This window comes from Mytilinidion resinicola (genome assembly GCF_010093595.1).
Source record: "Mytilinidion resinicola strain CBS 304.34 unplaced genomic scaffold BDZ99scaffold_36, whole genome shotgun sequence".
Taxonomy (NCBI): domain Eukaryota; kingdom Fungi; phylum Ascomycota; class Dothideomycetes; order Mytilinidiales; family Mytilinidiaceae; genus Mytilinidion; species Mytilinidion resinicola.
The window spans coordinates 218637-233620 of NW_022985472.1; the positions used below are offsets into that span (position 1 = coordinate 218637).

The 14984-nt window shown below is 53.5% G+C and overlaps 7 protein-coding genes across 7 annotated transcripts; 3 read left to right on the forward strand and 4 right to left on the reverse strand.

Moving 5' to 3' along the window:
* Positions 1-187: 187 nt before the first annotated feature.
* BDZ99DRAFT_402706 (siderophore iron transporter mirB) lies at positions 188-2024 on the forward strand (the record flags this gene model as incomplete). The annotated part of the gene is made up of 3 exons (XM_033716302.1): positions 188-372; positions 425-712; positions 764-2024. The coding sequence occupies 3 exons, from the start codon at positions 188-190 to the stop codon at positions 2022-2024; spliced, it is 1734 nt and encodes a 577-aa protein (XP_033568784.1).
* A 77-nt stretch (positions 2025-2101) lies between these two features.
* BDZ99DRAFT_213745 (acyl-CoA N-acyltransferase) lies at positions 2102-3212 on the reverse strand. The gene has a single exon (XM_033713375.1). The coding sequence runs from the start codon at positions 2956-2958 to the stop codon at positions 2251-2253; it is 708 nt and encodes a 235-aa protein (XP_033568785.1). The 5' UTR covers positions 2959-3212; the 3' UTR covers positions 2102-2250.
* Positions 3213-4125: 913 nt separating this feature from the next.
* BDZ99DRAFT_483370 (peptide synthetase) lies at positions 4126-9825 on the forward strand (the record flags this gene model as incomplete). Its single annotated transcript, XM_033722571.1, has 1 exon — positions 4126-9825. One exon carries the CDS (start codon positions 4126-4128, stop codon positions 9823-9825), a length of 5700 nt encoding a protein of 1899 aa, XP_033568786.1.
* Positions 9826-10232: 407 nt separating this feature from the next.
* On the reverse strand, positions 10233-11516 carry BDZ99DRAFT_402654 (uncharacterized protein; the record flags this gene model as incomplete). Its single annotated transcript, XM_033716299.1, has 1 exon — positions 10233-11516. One exon carries the CDS (start codon positions 11514-11516, stop codon positions 10233-10235), a length of 1284 nt encoding a protein of 427 aa, XP_033568787.1.
* A 408-nt stretch (positions 11517-11924) lies between these two features.
* BDZ99DRAFT_402615 (uncharacterized protein) lies at positions 11925-13039 on the forward strand (the record flags this gene model as incomplete). Its single annotated transcript, XM_033716295.1, has 3 exons — positions 11925-12012; positions 12197-12342; positions 12404-13039. The coding sequence occupies 3 exons, from the start codon at positions 11925-11927 to the stop codon at positions 13037-13039; spliced, it is 870 nt and encodes a 289-aa protein (XP_033568788.1).
* Positions 13040-13347: 308 nt separating this feature from the next.
* Positions 13348-14733, reverse strand: BDZ99DRAFT_213925 (uncharacterized protein). The gene has a single exon (XM_033713376.1). It carries the CDS (start codon positions 14409-14411, stop codon positions 13641-13643), a length of 771 nt encoding a protein of 256 aa, XP_033568789.1. The 5' UTR covers positions 14412-14733; the 3' UTR covers positions 13348-13640.
* Positions 14548-14970, reverse strand: BDZ99DRAFT_528041 (uncharacterized protein; the record flags this gene model as incomplete). The annotated part of the gene is made up of 1 exon (XM_033726330.1): positions 14548-14970. The coding sequence occupies one exon, from the start codon at positions 14968-14970 to the stop codon at positions 14548-14550; it is 423 nt and encodes a 140-aa protein (XP_033568790.1).
* Positions 14971-14984: the final 14 nt, after the last annotated feature.

Below are 14984 nucleotides of genomic sequence, written 5' to 3' on the forward strand. Positions count from 1 at the left end.
ATGCTACCGACTCCATCTCGTTGCTCGCGCGTGCTAATCATGCCTTGATTCAGGCCGAGAGGGGCTGATCAAATATATTAGTCCACCTGTCGTATTCTACTTCCTAGCACCTCGTCTTCCATCTCTTTATACCAGTGCATGTTGAGCAGGGGCACCGTCTTCACTCAACACCGCCTCTCAACCTACTATGCCTTCTCCCTTTGAGAAGGACGCCGTCGCTGGTGATGGAGGAGCCAGCATCCACTCCCAGGACCGTTATAATGCCAACAGTGACACCGAGGCCGTCTCAGCTGATGCTCAGCATGGTGTGCAGGCTGCCGAGGCTACCAACCAAGTCTGGAGCAAGAGCAGCTTGATTGCGGCCTATCTGCTGTAAGTCGATGAAGAAGCCTGCCCTCAGGAGATGCTCTAATGTCTGCTCCAGTATCTGGACTATCGCCTTTGTTGATGCCATGCAGCAAGGCATGGCTGGAGCGTTGACCCCATACGTAACGAGCGACTTTGCTCTGCACTCTTTGACTGCGACTACCTCCATCATGTCCAGCCTTATTGGGGGTCTGTCCAAGCTCACCCTCGCCAAGATTCTGGACATCTTTGGTCGCCCGCAAGGTTTTCTCTTCATGGTGATCCTCCTGACCCTGGGTCTCATCATGATGGCTGCTTGTAACAATGTTGAGACGTATGCTGCCGCTCAAGTTTTCTACTGGGTTGGGTAAGTTGACCACTACGTCTACTTATGAGACATGCCTAATCCCCGAGATAGTTACAACGGACTCAACTTCACGACTGGAATCTTCGTTGCGGATACCTCTCATCTCAAGAACCGAGCCTTCATGTTTGCCTTCATTTCGTCGCCGTACATTGCCACTACCTGGATTGGCGGACCGCTCGCTACCGCTTTCTTGAAAGGGCCCGGCTTCAGATGGGGTTTCGGCGTTTTCGCCATCATCATGCCCGTAGTCTGTATGCCCCTCTACTTCTTGTTCGCATGGAACTACGGCAAGGCCAAGAAAGCCGGCCTCGTACCCAAGACAGAAACCAACAGGACTTTCTTCCAGTCGGTGAAGTACTACTTCATCCAATTTGACGCCATAGGACTCCTTCTTATCACCGGTGGCCTGGCCCTTTTCCTCCTACCATTTAGTCTCTACTCTTACCAAAAAGAGGGATGGAGATCCGCGCTCGTCATTTGCATGATCATATTTGGTGGCCTCCTCATTATCGCCTTTGCTCTCTACGAGAAGTTCCTCGCCCCAGTCAAATTCATGCCTTTCGAATTGATGATGGACCGGACCGTTCTCGGCGCTTGCTTGCTTTCTGGCACCATCTTCGTCAGCTTCTACGTCTGGGACAGCTACTTCTCCTCCTTCCTCCAAGTCGTCAACAACCTGACAGTCACGGAAGCCAGCTACGTCGTCAACATCTACAGCATCGGATCCTGCTTCTTCGCCCTGATAGTTGGTGTGGTCATCCGATGGACCGGCAAGTTCAAGTGGCTCGCGCTCTACTTCGGCGTGCCCTTGACCATCCTTGGTGTTGCTCTCATGATTGCCTTCCGTCAGCCAAACGTCAACATCGGATATATCGTCATGTGCCAGATCTTCATTGCTTTCGCCGGTGGAACATTGGTCATCTGCGAGCAGATCGCCGTCATGGCTGCGGGGTCTCATCAACAAGTCGCCGTTCTTCTCGCTGTGGAAGGCATGTTCGCAAACGTGGGTGGCGCTATCGGCTCCACTGTCGCTGGGGCGATCTGGACTGGTGTTTTCCCGGTCAAGCTTCTCGAGCACCTGCCAGCAGACGCCAAGGGCGATGTCGCGCTCATTTACCAGAGCCTTGTAACTCAACTGTCCTACCCTGTTGGCTCTCCAATCCGAATCGCTATCCAACAGGCATACGGCGAAGCGCAAAGATACATGCTCATTGGTGGATCTACGGTGCTGGTCCTCTCAATTGTTTCGGTCGCGGTCTGGAGAGACATCCAGGTGAAGGACTTTAAGCAAGTAAAGGGTCTCGTCGTCTAAACGCCGTAGCTTTATTCGCAGCTCTTGGGGGACAATATTGTACCATTTCAAACCCAACTCAAGATCTAGATGCCATTTTCTTCCAAGACGAGAAAGCTTATACGCTGTCTCGTGTCAATCAAAATATAAACCTCTCTCTCGCTCACTCCAGAAACTTCTTCACCCCTGGCTAAAGCACTCTTCAAAATATCACTGTTTCTACTAACGCTCAACCTTTTCCCTCTCTTCATTGCTTACACCACTCCACCCACCCTATCCCCAAACTCCCCGGCATTCTCACCATCAACGGCACCTCCACATCCTCGCTCTCCCCAATCAGCTCCGCCCTATGCCTCACCCTTCCCACCTCCTCAAACCCTAAGCTCCTATACAACCCCTCCCCCTCCTTTGAACTCTCCAAATACACCGGCAACCCAGCCTGCTCCCCGACCTCAACCCCCCATTGCATCAACCTCCTCCCAATGCCCCTCTTCTGATACTCGGGGTGTACCGCAATGACGTGGCAGTAGACGTGCGGCTTTCCACCCACGAAGCGCTCTTTGGTGTGCACCATCTCCCCCAAAAGCTGCTCTGCTCTCTCCCTCTCCGTGCTAGCTAACCACTCCACCCCCTTCCACTTCCACTCCTCTTCATCGCGGTGCTTGTAGTGGATATCCCATAGCCCCATTCCGACAACCTCTCCATTCTCAACATCCACAGCTTTGAAGGTGTATTGAAAAGAGGAGGCGGGGGAGGCGAGCCAGGCGAGGGTGTGGGCGGTGTGGGATGCGCGGAATTCGGCTGTGGGGAGGGTATCTGAGGGGCTGGGGAAGGCGGAGGGGAAGAGGATGCGGGTTAGAGCTGAGCCGGCGAAGGCGCGGAAGTAGATGTCGTAGACTTTGTTGGTGTCAGGGGGTTGGGCGGGGAGGATGAGGAATTGGGAGGGGGAGAGCATGATGAATGAGAATTGCGAGATGATGTTCGATGTGGTAAACTTTGAAGTTGGATGTGACCACGGGAGCACGGATTGAAGTGAGAAGCGAAACGAGAGATGAAGTGTGATCCGAAGTTAGGCTCATCCAATAAAGCAGGAGACGAAGTGAATCGAGCTTAGGATTGGAGTTGAACAGGTTATGCAAAGGAGAGCGAGCGTTCAGAGCCGAAACATGCCGGAATTGAAGTGCAGGAAAATGCGTTGAGCGCGTAAAAGCTTACTGAGTGGCGTGCAAAAAGTCCAGAGTACTATGTTCTCCGATCGACACCATATCTTCCTCATATGTGAAAGTTACGTTAGATTCTGGAAAAGTCCAAAACTACTCTACACACCCCCGATCTCGGCCACCCCTTCTCACCACCAAAGACCCACTTAGCCCGCTCCACTAATGACATGGGTGGGACAGCTTTACATTTGGCAGGAGGAGACTTCGGATCAGATAATTACCCGTCCGTGTAGACGTGGGGGAAGGCGGGTGGCGTTAGTCACTGCTCGGGGTGCCTTTTCAGGGCCTTGGCTTTTCTCGCAGGTGACCCCATGTGTGGGAGAGGCAGGTGGAGATACCCAGGTCATAGAATCCCAGCATTAAATGGCGCACGCCTCTAACGGCCATGCAGCCGAGGGCTGCAATCGGGGGACGCCCTGACGTGGAGGTGCAGGGAGAGGTCGGCCCTTGTGCGGAGGGTGTGTGAACTATGTTTTAGTGTCTTCCACTTGGCTTTCGGTCAAAGTTAGTGCTAAGCGAAGTAGGAGGTGTGATGTGGATGCATGTGGCATGTGCCTGACTAAAATGACGGAGGTGGGAGGTTTCAACGGGTGCGTGGGAAAGTGAAGCGGTTGTCGGAGACCTTACGTAGGAGGAAAGATGTGAGGTAGCACCTCCGAAAGGAAGGCGGATTACGGTTAATTAACTTTGAGTGTCAGTTTCAGGAAATCATACCACAGTGGTAGCATAGGAGCGAGCTCGGCCACCCGTCTTTACGCACGCGAGACGATCTTATGGAAACATACCTCGACCTACCTCTCCTCTCTGTCATTTGCTGCGCCCTATGCCTTCATCGAATTCTTTCGTTGTCTATGATGCATGATAATCTTTCCACCGACGCAGAGTGTGCATTAGAAGCAACCATGAACCAGGTACCTGGAGTTATGGATGGTACCCAATCACCAGCGAGGAAAGAGATGGGGACTCGCAGTGAGTCCGAGAAATCCGAGGGCGAAGGGGCCATATCTGAAGGTCCAGCGGAAGGGGAGGTTCAGATCACTGAACCATATGTCGACGTCAAACCTTTAGAAGAGAAGGATATACATACCTCGACGACAGGCTACCCTTTAAAACCCGAAAATATCTCAGAAACTCTAACAGAGGTGGAAGTTCAAGTCACTGAAGCACAGCCCAGTATCACTATCGAGCCCTCAAAAGAGAACAAAACCCATACCTCGACTCCCTCCACACTGTCACCTCTCAAATCCTCAACCTCAAGCGTGGGCGAGGCAGCAGCAGCTTCGCCCACACTTTCCGCGAATAGCTCAAACGATGACGGCATCACTGCTTTCTCTACAACTGCTTCTACCGCCGTCTCCACCAAAGATGTAGATCTCAACACCGTCAGTGAGAAAGACCTCGATCAGATATGGCAGTGGAACGCTACCGTCCCACCAAACTTAACCACCTGCATGCACGATATCATCTCCGCGCAAGCGGCCAAGAATCTCGACAAGATTGCCATCACTTCCTGGGACGGCGAGCTCTCGTATTGGCAAGTGGACGAGAACTCTACCAGTTTGGCGCACCACTTGAGAGGTTTGGGCGTGGACGTAGGGAGTTATGTCCCACTCTGCTTCGAGAAGTCGATGTGGACGGTTGTGGCTGTTCTGGGCGTTATGAAAGCAGGTGGCGCATTCGTACTTACAGATCCAAGTCAACCTGAAGAGAGGTTAAGGAACATCGTGAGCCAAACGGGAGCGAACATAATCGTAACATCGCAGACACAGAAAGAGTTAGGCCAGCGTATAGCGCCCTCCGCAACCGTCGTCACCGTGTCCCGCGACCTCTTCAATCTTTTCGACTCTCAAGCTTCAGGAGAGGTTCCACTACCAGCCATCCCCCCGGTCCCCCCTTCCTCAACTTTGTACATCATCTTCACCTCCGGCTCCACTGGGACACCCAAAGGCGTCATAATCCCCCACGCTGCCTTCACATCTGGTGCTATTACCCGCGCCCACATCGTCGGTTACCGATCCCACTCCCGCGTCCTCGACTTCGCCTCCTACGCCTTCGACGTCAGCATCGACTGTATGCTGTGCACGCTCGCGGCGGGCGGCTGCATCTGCGTGCCCTCGGACGCTTCTCGTCTGAACGATCTCAGCGGCGCAATCAGATCCATGAACGTTAATATGGCGCATATGACGCCTTCCGTCGCCAGGGTGCTGGAGCCAGGCGTTCTAGAGTCGCTGGAAGTACTGGGGCTAGGTGGGGAGTCAGTGTCCGCGAGTGATGCGTCAGAGTGGGGGCAGAAGACGCGAGTGATTATCGCGTACGGGCCGAGTGAGTGCACGGTTGGGTGTACGATTAATGGAGATATTGAAATTGGGAAGGCATATACGAGTATTGGAAAGGGGGTGGGTGGCGTCACGTGGATTGTGGATGCGGCAGATCATGACAAGCTCGTGCCGGTTGGTGAAGTGGGTGAGCTGTTGATTGAGGGACCGATTGTGGGGGAGGGGTATCTGGGTGAGCTGGAAAAGAGTAAGGTGGTGTTTATTGAGGATCCGAAGTGGCTGGTTGCTGGCGATCGGAATGTACCTGGACGAAGAGGAAGGCTGTATAAGACAGGAGATTTGGTGAAGTATGCTCCGGACGGATCTGGGACGATTGTGTTCGTGGGACGTGGCGACCAGCAAGTGAAGCTGAGAGGTCAGCGAATCGAGCTTGCGGAAGTCGAGTACCATCTCCGAAACCACCTACCATCGGGAACGGGCGTTGTGGCAGAAGTTATCACGCCAGGAGGTCGCGGAGACCCGTCACTGGTGGCTTTCGTCGTGGAACCCTTCAAGGAGAACGGAGCAGATACCGAGAACACGACTGTTCCCATGTCTCCTGTACTCGAGCGCGCCCTCGCGGAAATGGACCAAAGAGTTGCTACAACACTACCGATCTACATGATTCCTTCGGCGTATATCCCACTTCGCAAGATGCCGTCTCTAGTCTCGGCCAAAACAGATCGTAAAAAGCTACGCGAGATTGGATCTGCCATGTCGCGGCAGGACCTTGCAAAGTTCCGCGTTGCGCAGGTGGGTTCGCGAAAGCCAGAGACGGAGATGGAGCTCAGGATCCATGAGCTCTGGAAACAGATATTGGGCTCAGAACTCACAATCAGTGCCAACGATAGTTTCTTCGGCCTCGGGGGTGATTCCTTGAAAGCAATGAAGCTCGTGGCCGCCGCAAACTCGGACGGACTGGCCCTGACAGTTGCTAGTATCTTTAAGTACCCTAGGCTAGCTGACATGGCTCTTCAAGCAAGCCCAAAGATAGCAGGCGACGAGCTCGAGATACCCGCATTTTCTCTGCTGGACGGATGGGACGTAGACGCGGTGCGTCAAGAAGCAGCCAAGCTCTGCGGACTAGAAGCATCATCAATCGAAGATGTTTACCCTTGCACACCACTGCAAGAAGGTCTAATGGCTCTTTCAGTGAAGATAGAAGAAGCCTACGTCGCGCAGCGAGTCGTGAACCTGCCGAACTTCGAGACGGCCCAGCGATTGCAAGCCGCATTCAAAACCGCAGCCGTGGAATCTCCTATCCTACGGACTCGGATAGTCCAATTTCCCGGACGTGGCCTGATGCAAATCGTTGTAAATGAGGAAGCCATCTGGCAATCTCGTACAAATCTAGAAGACTATCTCACGGAAGATCGAGAAAGGCCGATGGGCCTCGGTGTCCCCCTCGCACGGTACGGGCTCGTGACCGACGGGGCGACTGGCCGTGTCGACATGGTCTTGACTATGCACCACGCTCTATACGATGGGTGGTCGATGCCACTAATCGTTGACCGCGTGAATCGAGTCTACCAGGGACTGAAGACTCAACAATTAGCACCATTCAAGAGCTTTATCAAACACCTCCGGGGCGCCAGCCGAGCAGAATCAGAGACTCACTGGCGACAGAGCCTCCGCGAAGCCACTGGCCGTACATTTCCCGAGCTTCCATGGGCTGGTTACCAAACGCAAGCCGATTCTTTACTTGAGCGATATGTCCCACTTCCCAGACGCTCCGCCTCGAGCACAACTATCGCGACTGCTATTCGCGGAGCATGGGCGTTAGTATCGAGCATGTACTCTGGATCCAAGGACATCGTGTTCGGAGAAACTCTCACTGGCCGCAACGCGCCGATTACAGGCGTCGAAAGTATCGAAGGTCCAATGATCACCACAGTCCCTATCCGCGTACGAGTTGACAGTAGTGCCACAGTCTCTGAATATTTGCAAGAGATCCATGATGATGCTGTTCTGCGTATGCCGCATGAGCATCTAGGTTTACAATATATCCGACGCCTAAGCCCTGATGCACGCGAGGCTTGCGAATTGCGGACCGGCCTCGTCCTACACCCTAGCAATGCCGAGGATGAGAGACCAGCGAGTAATGATGAGCCCGCGAACGGTTTTGTACCCGCCGGCGACTCTGAAGCTGCGCGGGAGGCATTGAAGTTCAACACATACGCTCTCATGCTGGTCTGCGCTCTGGATGACCATGGCTTCCTCATGATGGCCAGTTTCGATTCCAAGACTATCGCTGTACCTCAGATGCAGGATGCTTTGGTGCATATGGAGCGTCTTGTGCAGCAGCTTTGTGAAGCGCCAAATAAGCTCGTTAGGGACTTGGAGTATACTACCCAACTGGAGCGAGAAGAGCTACGTCGAGTCAGCCTCATTGGTCCGCATAGCAAAGTTGATGGGAAAGTTCTTGAGGGTGCCACAGCAACATGGATAGTTGACCGTACGAACGTTCAGGTTCTTCTACCGATTGGCGGTCTAGGGGAGCTTTTGATCGAAAGTTCGACGAATCTCGCCCTACCTTCTGTCGAATTTCCAGCTTCGATCGATGCGATCTTTGCCGAGAAGTCCGCACATGAAGAGAAGCTGTACCGGACCGGCAAGCTCGCAAGATACAACACAGACGGGTCCATTGTCATCGTTGGCACTGTAGAAGAGGAAGAGAAGTCCACGTTCAACATCTCCAAGCCAACCCCAAAGATCCGAGTTCCCGCAGTTTCGGCGAAGCAACGAAAGCTCCTCCGAATTTGGAGTCGCACTCTACAAATTAATGAAAGCGAGATCGGTCTTACCGACAGCTTCTTCCAACTAGGCGGTGACTCAATCGGAGCCATGAAGTTGGTCTCCGAAACACGACTCGAAGGCCTTGGACTGAGCGTTGCGCAAGTCTTCAAGGCAAGGACGCTATACGAGATGGCGAATATCGTCGAAGACTTCCAGCCTTCGGAGACAGTGGTGAAGCCGCATATACCTTTCGCGGCACTCGATGTTCCTGACGTGGAGTCTTTCTTGGCAGAATCGATCAAACCGGTCCTTGCGGATCCTTCTTGGACAGTCGTGGACGTCTTACCAGCCCGCCCACTCCAAGAAATCGCCGTCCAAGGAACGGTGAAGCTTCCTCGGTACTCCGTTCGATACGAAGCTTTCTACCTCGACTCCGCCATCGACCACGAGCTCCTCTTTCGCAGCTGCCAAGAACTCGTATCCCGCAACGAGATCCTCCGCACTATCTTCGTCGAGGCAGCTGGCAGCTGCTACGGGGTCGTTCTCCAAGACTTACAGGTGGAGCTCTCCGAATTCAGTATTGAAGGCGACGTGAAAGACTTCTGCCACAAATACTGCGACCTAGACGTCCAAACACGGATGCCACTCGGCACCCCCTTTGTCAAGTTCGCTTTCGTGCAAGGCGAGGACGGGAACAGCTGCCTAATTTTCCGGATATCGCACGCGCAGTACGATGAGATATGTCTACCTATCATGCTACGTCAGCTCTCAGCCATCTACCAAGGACAAACCTCGCCGGAAACGCTGCCCTTTTCGTCATTCGTCAACCGTGTGGTGCGCGAAACGACTCCCACAAGTATTCCTTACTGGCGCAAGCTTCTCCAAGGCTCTTCAATGTCTTTACTACGCCCGGACATCCCCCTCGAATCCAGGAAAGCCGTCTCGTTCTACAAAACCGTAGACATTTCCGCCCGCTCCAAAGACATCACCATCGCCACCCTTCCCACCGCCGCATGGGCGCTCTGCTTAGCCCGTCGCCTCTCAACCCAAGACGTCACATTCGGCGAAGTCGTCAGCGGGCGGAACATCGATCTTCCCAACGCTGACGCCGTCATCGGACCGTGCTGGCAGTACGTTCCTACTCGCGTCAAGTTCGAAGACGGCTGGACTGCTCTTGATCTACTCAACCACGTCCAGCGGCAGCACATCGCTAGCGCACCATTCGAGAGCATGGGCCTCAAAGAGATCGTGGAGAAATGCACAGATTGGCCGAGCAGTGTTGACTGGTTTGATTCGGTCGTGCACCAGGACGTCGACCATGTCGAGAACTTGGCGTTCTTGTCTGCGAATAGCAAGATGGAAACGATTTATCCGCATCTCGAGCCGTTGCGGGAGTGGAAAATACAGGCGTTCCCGCAGGGTGATAGCTTGACGCTTGAAGTTGTGACTTTTGAGTCGTGGGGGGAGTATGCACGGGGTCTGCTGGATGAGTTGGTAGAGATAATGGGGATGTTCGTGAATAGGTATGGCTCTAAGATTGCACTAAGTTAAGGAGAAGATCGGCGTTCGTTCTTAGTATTTTCAACTTTTTGATGCTTCGCAAGTACCTACGTTTCCGGCGCTCCATAATCGTTTCGGTATTTTTGAAGGGAGAATGATCCGGGGATATGTCACTCCGGCGCTTCCCTAACTTGTCATAGATGTTAGTCCTTTCACTCCACTTAGCTTGGTGAGACGTTCGTTGTGTCCAGCTACTCAATCGAAGGCTTTAATCCTATAAAGGCTTTAGCCAACTTGACCCGTCTGCTATCTTTCGTTAAACTCTTAAAATCGCCAGCCACTCCAACCTCAAACGCGCTCTCATTGATATTTATCAAGGCAAGAAGTGTCGTACTTTGAGAGCCAGACATTCTCAACCACAAAATCAAGTATGCTCATTCTCTTCAATGGCATCTATACTAGGAACATAAGGATCCTTCATGGGTTAGGATAAGCTGTAGCAATCTGTCTGCAATTTTAGTCGCAAATCTCTCATCGTTAATGTTCATCGGCCAGTCATCGGCTATGATTTCTGACCCTTCCATCTTCCGTCCCAGGGACCTCCACAAAGCTTCATCGGCTTTGGGATCGTGAAAGGGCGCGCCTTCAACATCAAGCACGCTGACACCATGGAGTGGCATCCAAACCTGGACCATCGAAGGGACTTTGGCGGATTCTTTCAGTCTCTCCCCGATCCAAGCACCCACCTGTTTACACTCCTCTTCGCTTGTCCGCATAAGCGTTACCATCGAGTTATGAACCAGCAGATTCCGGTCTTTGAATTTCTCTGGCACTGTGTCTCTTGGGCCGAAGTTGACCATGTCACACGCTCCGAGCGAGACAATGTATGGAATGCCCCTCTCTGCCGCAGCCAGCAGTCGATCCGGACCAGCGCTCATGTTGCCGCCAAATAAGTGGTCGCAAATCTCCGTTGTTGTGACGTCCAGCACCGCGTCTAGTGCCCCTTCATCAACGAGTCTCTCCATAGCCCTTCCCCCATGCCCTGTAGCATGAAACACATAGACCTCACACCCGTTTTCCTCCAACCGCTTCCGCGCAACATCCACACACGGCGTCGTAACCCCAAACATGGTTATGCCCACCTGTATCTTCTTCTCTCCCTCCTCCTTCGCCTTCTCTTCCTCCCGCACCTTATACGCCGCCGCCATCCCCGCAATCGCGCCAGCAGCATTATCCAGCACGCTCCTCAGCACACTGTTCAGCCCCGCAACATCCACGACACTGTACATGAGGCAGATATCTGACTCGCCCACAATGGGTCCCACATCTCCACTCGCGACGGTTGAAACGAGCAGCTTAGGCAGCCCGACTGGACACGCCTGCATCACGGCAGCCGCGACGGATGTGTTGCCGCTCCCACCAGCCGCGACGACGCCGTGTATTGGGTCTTCTGAGAGGAGATCGAGAAGGCATGCGGTTGCGAGCTTGGAGATTTTGTCTAGCAGCTCGCCGCGGGGGAGGTTTTGGAGGGCATCCGCGTCAAGACGCGTCGGGGAGGAAGGCTGGTATTCGAGAAGCTGGGATTGGGGTATCGTGACAGCGGGGTCGGAGGAGGGCGTGCGGCCAACGTCGATGAGGGTTATGCGGGCGGAGGGGGAGTGAGTGAGGATGCGGCAGCGGAGGTAGAGGAGTTCGGGGAGTTTGGTGTCGCAGGTGCCGAGGAGGACGATGTGGGGAGGCATGTTGGACGGTTGGTTATCGAGTGCGATCGCTAGGAGAGGGTAGTGTAGGAAGCATTCATGGAGACGTGAAGGTTGATAAAGAGAAGGAGAGAGCTTGAAGCTCGAGCTCGGGGATCGATGACGCTGGAAACGCGGGGGATCTCCGCCAGGGACTGGAGGACCTCCGATGAGGATCTCATCCCTTAAACACCCATAACCTTTCAATTTATTGGAATTCACTTTCCACAATTCAATTGAAAGGCAGTGGACTCTCTAAACATAAAGAGACAAGGTTTTCGGGATTCCAATTCGGGACTTCCGAAAAGACCGCGGAATCCGCGTCATCAGATCGCTCGGCTACTTTCTTCTGTTCTGCTTCAATCTGAAGCATTGTTGTAGTATATTCAAAGAAGGTCAATATCAGAAGGCATGCCTCCTCCAACAGATCGCACAGAAATCATGGCGCGTCTGCGGAAGCAGGTCGCTGAGGGGAAAGCAATTGTAGGTGCTGGAGCGGGTAGGCATAGATTCTCATACTTTTCATCTTAAACATCATCTTGTATTATTGTCATGGCTTTCAATTCAACTCTACTGCCTTTAGCATCACTTTGATATTTTCATATACTCAATTTCTTCTTCTCCTTACGCATTGACCATTTCTTCATCCGTCTCTTAACAAACCCCAACCTGACCACTCCTAGGCATCGGCCTCACAGCCAAATCCGTCGAAGCAGGCGGCGGCGACCTAATCGTCATCTACAACAGCGGCCGCTACCGCATGAACGGCCGCGGTTCTCTCGCCGGCCTAATGCCATACGGCAACGCAAACGACATCGTCCTCGAAATGGTACCTCCCCCTTCCCATATCCTCCCCTATCCCCCCCTCAACCCCCCTAACCCAACCCCAGGCCAACGAAACCCTCCCCCTCCTAACCACCACCCCGCTCCTCTGCGGCATCTGCGCCACCGACCCTACGCGCCCCCTGCCCCCCTTCCTGGCCCAACTGCGCGCCCTCGGCATCGCCGGCATCCAAAACTTCCCCACCGTCGGGCTGATCGACGGCACCTTCCGCCAAGCGCTCGAAGCCACCGGCATGTCCTACGCCGCCGAAATCTCCCTCATCGCCCTCGCGCACGGCATGGGCTTCCTCACAACACCCTACGTATTCGATTCCCTGCAGGCGAAACAGATGGCCGAGGCCGGCGCGGATATTGTGGTCGCGCATATGGGGCTCACGACGGGGGGGACGATTGGGCTGGGGAAGGAGGGGATGGGGGCGAAGACGCTGGATGAGTGTGTAGCTTTATGCAAAGAGATATTGGGGGCGGTGAGGGGGGTGCAGGGGGAGGGCGCGATGGTGATTGTGCATGGGGGTCCGGTGGAAGGGGCGGAGGAGGCGCAGTATGTGCTGGAGCGCGTACCGGGGTTGTGTGGGTTCTATGGGGCGAGTAGCGTGGAGAGGATTCCGGTGGAGAAGGCGATTCGGGGGACGGTGGAAGGGTTAAAGGCTGTTGGGATTAGGAAATATGAGGCAGGTGCGTGAGGGGTGAGGTAGAATGGGACAGAGCTCTCCCGTAGGTAGAGAGGGTAGGTTGAGTGTAAGCAGTGAGGGTGTGAGGGGAGTAAGCCCTTGTTCTTGATATGGAATGATACTGAAACTCGTTTCTGACATTCCAGCCCGCTTCCCTTCCGGGCAAGTATTGCACTGAGATTAAACACCTTTTCGTATAACCAAAGCTGACCCAGTTCCCCGCACTTTCGCATTGAAGCGGATGCCACCATTAGCTCTGTATCTGTTGTAGCTGCCGTCAATACCGAAGCCGCAGCGGAGAGGATAAGCTACTGTCTTGGAGAGCTTAGTTTTACTTTCTCAGAGATAGAAAGTAGAGGGGAGGACATACTGTGTACCATCTTTGATACTAGCAGGAACTTCCCCGTACATTATCCGAGTGGGCAAAAGAATCTGTCGCCGCCTCTCCCATGCCTCTCACCAACCTTTCTGATCGTTCGATGCCCTAGAATCGTCTCTCATCCCTTTCCAGTCGTACGATTCGCCCTGTTAGCTTCTAAAACCGCTCGTAGTCGCTCATACGCCGTTTGATGCTGACCATCGATAAACCTTAGAGTTGCTTCGTAGCAATTATTCAGATCCGGACATAAAGGCCGTCCTCATACCCCAGCGACCCGTAAGCGAAGACAGGCCGTTCAGGGTTCTTGTCTAGGATTTCGTAAGCCTCGAGCGCGTCATCGCCCTCCCCGTAGCGAAGATCTATCGCTGACCATGTAGACCTGTCCTGGGTAGTATCTGCCCAAAATGGAACTTGCCATGGGGTGATCTCCAGTCGTCCAAGGCTTTCGGGTTGAGCATCAGACATATGGTCGAAAAGATGACGCCAAGAACACATTCCACTTTTCGGTATACTGTCTTGAAACTCGAAGGCACCGTAGCAGTCTCGGAACCGAATCTCCTCTAAAGAGGTTTTGTGTGCAGCAAAGAAAGCGGCCAGCTCGACCGATATGCACACCAGCTCAAGAGAGAGGAATGAGAGATTTGGCATCTGATTCGCAGTGAAGGCTAATGGGGCGTAATAATCAAACCCAAGAGGACCAGATTTCGGGGCGACAATCTTCACTGTCTTGACAGAGTCCAGGTGGTCGAACATGTATGATGACAGCTTTTTGCAGAAATGAATGTATCCATCGCGGGCTCCAACGTAGAGCGGCTCCCCCATCCGTTTGGGGTCCAAATCCCGTGTCGTGCCTTCGATCTCGATCGTGAAAGTCTCGATACTACTTAGAAAGTCGTGGAAATCTGGAGTGAGGTACGATTCAAGCGCAAGCGGAATCAAGTAGAGATGAAGGTCTGTGGTAGAGTGGTTCCGGTTCTTGGAAATCAGGGCATATGTCTCCGACATCAGTGCTCGACGCAGCAGGAAGCAGGCCCATGTTGCGTGATCGTCGTCATTATCTTACGCTTCGTCCGCCATAACCCAGATCTCGTCTATAATGTCGTCATTGCTGCTGCGTGGTTTTCCTAGCCAGGACTCTGACTCAAATCGAACGCTCAACGCGTAGAGGTTTCGAAAGCAATTTAGTTCCCCAGGATCTTGAAAACCTGGTTGGCAGCATTTTTTCGAGGCGCTCGGCGTTCGTGATCATCGTTGCAGGGTCTTGGGAAGTACCGTCATCGCCATCGAATCCATCATCCGCGACGAAGTCAAACATGGCCAAAGTCCCTACAAACACCAATTTCCTGACATATTGTGCATGCTGACTCTTCGACACCGTGAGAACCGATGTAGCGCTCTTGGCCGTGTTCTTGAGCGTGATCGTGTGGAAGACCGTCGGAGCAAGCAGCGACCGGTACCTCGTGCAGGTTCTGCTGAGGTTGATGAGTGCGTAGTTGTCATCGCCGAGCTCATGGGCTATGAGCATCTGGATCTCGTCCGGCACGTCGACCAGCGGGCACGCCATGATGGCCTTCGATG

Bases quoted from the DNA above. Each gene is read 5' to 3' on its own strand.
- BDZ99DRAFT_213745 (XM_033713375.1), bottom strand. From the start codon at position 2,958: ATGCTCTCCCCCTCCCAATTCCTCATCCTCCCCGCCCAACCCCCTGAC.
- BDZ99DRAFT_213925 (XM_033713376.1), bottom strand. From the start codon at position 14,411: ATGTCGGAGACATATGCCCTGATTTCCAAGAACCGGAACCACTCTACC.